We start from the raw sequence: 1,244 nt of genomic DNA, 5'->3' as shown, positions 1-1,244 counted from the left end.
ATGCAAAGGGTTCGAAAAAGGGAGGATGATGGTGAATGGATTCAAGAGGAAGCCAAAGTTGCGCTTGAAAAGCTTTGGGTGGAACCGGATTATGTGAAGAAAAGGGATAAGGCAATGATGAACCGAGCATCCGAGACTGGCGGGTGCACTAATACTGGTGGCTCTATTCCACACTCGGAACACAAGAAGAGATTGGTAAATTTTTATATTTTTAAATCAAGTTTACCTCTTGAATTGTTTATTTTCTTGAAACTTGTCTTGTATACAACAAATGTAGGAAAAAGATTTGGGTCGACCTCCAACTAAGGCTGAGCTCTTTCGTCATTGCCATATCAAAAAGGATACCCAAGAATTCGTTGAACGCTGAGCAGCCACTACATATGTAAGTAATTTAAATTTTACTAAATTTAAAAATTTCTATGATATTTAAATCGACATTCATGATAGTTGATATATAACTTTTATAATATTGATACAGAATGATTACAACAAGCTGAAGGAAGCCTGTTCTAGTCAAGCATCGACCTCTGGAGAGTCACCTCTTGAACCGCAGGATGATGATTCCATATTCATGGAGGTGACTAAGTGGGTCAATAAGAAAGGTCGTGTCTACGGTCTTGGATCAAAGGCGTGACATATGTGCTTTTCATCCTCCTACAATAGATCATCTGGATTGCACCCTGATTATTTACAGCAGCAGATTGAGGAGCGCGTGGCTCGAATGAGCTCTGAGTTACATGATCAGTATTCATTACAAAGCACTACAATTAGTATATTGCAGGAGGAGTTGCAGTTCTATAAGCAGTCCTCGAAGACACAAAGCGAAAAGATGAAGCGACAAGATCGAAGGTTGGAGAAACCGAATCGGATGATTCAGAAACAAAATCAAATGATGTAAAGACTCTTTGCTCGGCTTGGGATGCAACCACCTAGTGATGACATTGACGATGATAGCGAGGATGGTGGACACACTTCCGATGAGGTGTAGATCTTGGGGTTGTATTCTTTTGTGAAAACTTTGTCAAACATCTTGTTAAAACTTTTATATAATTACTTTTTATTGTATTTTAAATACAATTATGTTAATTAAAAAGTAATATTGCATTAAAATAAATAATACAGAAATAAAAATTGATAATTAAATAAAATGTTATGAAAAAATAATTAGTGACGGAAATTTAATAATTTTCCATTGCAAATAAAAATTATAATTTTTTTAACAAAAATATTATATTTTTTAGTGA

The 1,244-nt window shown here is 35.2% G+C and overlaps 1 protein-coding gene across 1 annotated transcript; it reads left to right on the top strand.

Moving 5' to 3' along the window:
* LOC119996202 lies at positions 1-634 on the top strand. Its single transcript, XM_038842755.1, has 2 exons — positions 1-195; positions 479-634. The coding sequence occupies exons 1-2, from the start codon at positions 1-3 to the stop codon at positions 632-634; spliced, it is 351 nt and encodes a 116-aa protein (XP_038698683.1).
* Positions 635-1,244: the final 610 nt, after the last annotated feature.

This window comes from Tripterygium wilfordii, chromosome 1 (assembly GCF_013401445.1).
Source record: "Tripterygium wilfordii isolate XIE 37 chromosome 1, ASM1340144v1, whole genome shotgun sequence".
Taxonomy (NCBI): domain Eukaryota; kingdom Viridiplantae; phylum Streptophyta; class Magnoliopsida; order Celastrales; family Celastraceae; genus Tripterygium; species Tripterygium wilfordii.
Note: the sequence above shows the minus strand (reverse complement) of the source record. Positions and strands in the feature narration are given on the sequence as shown.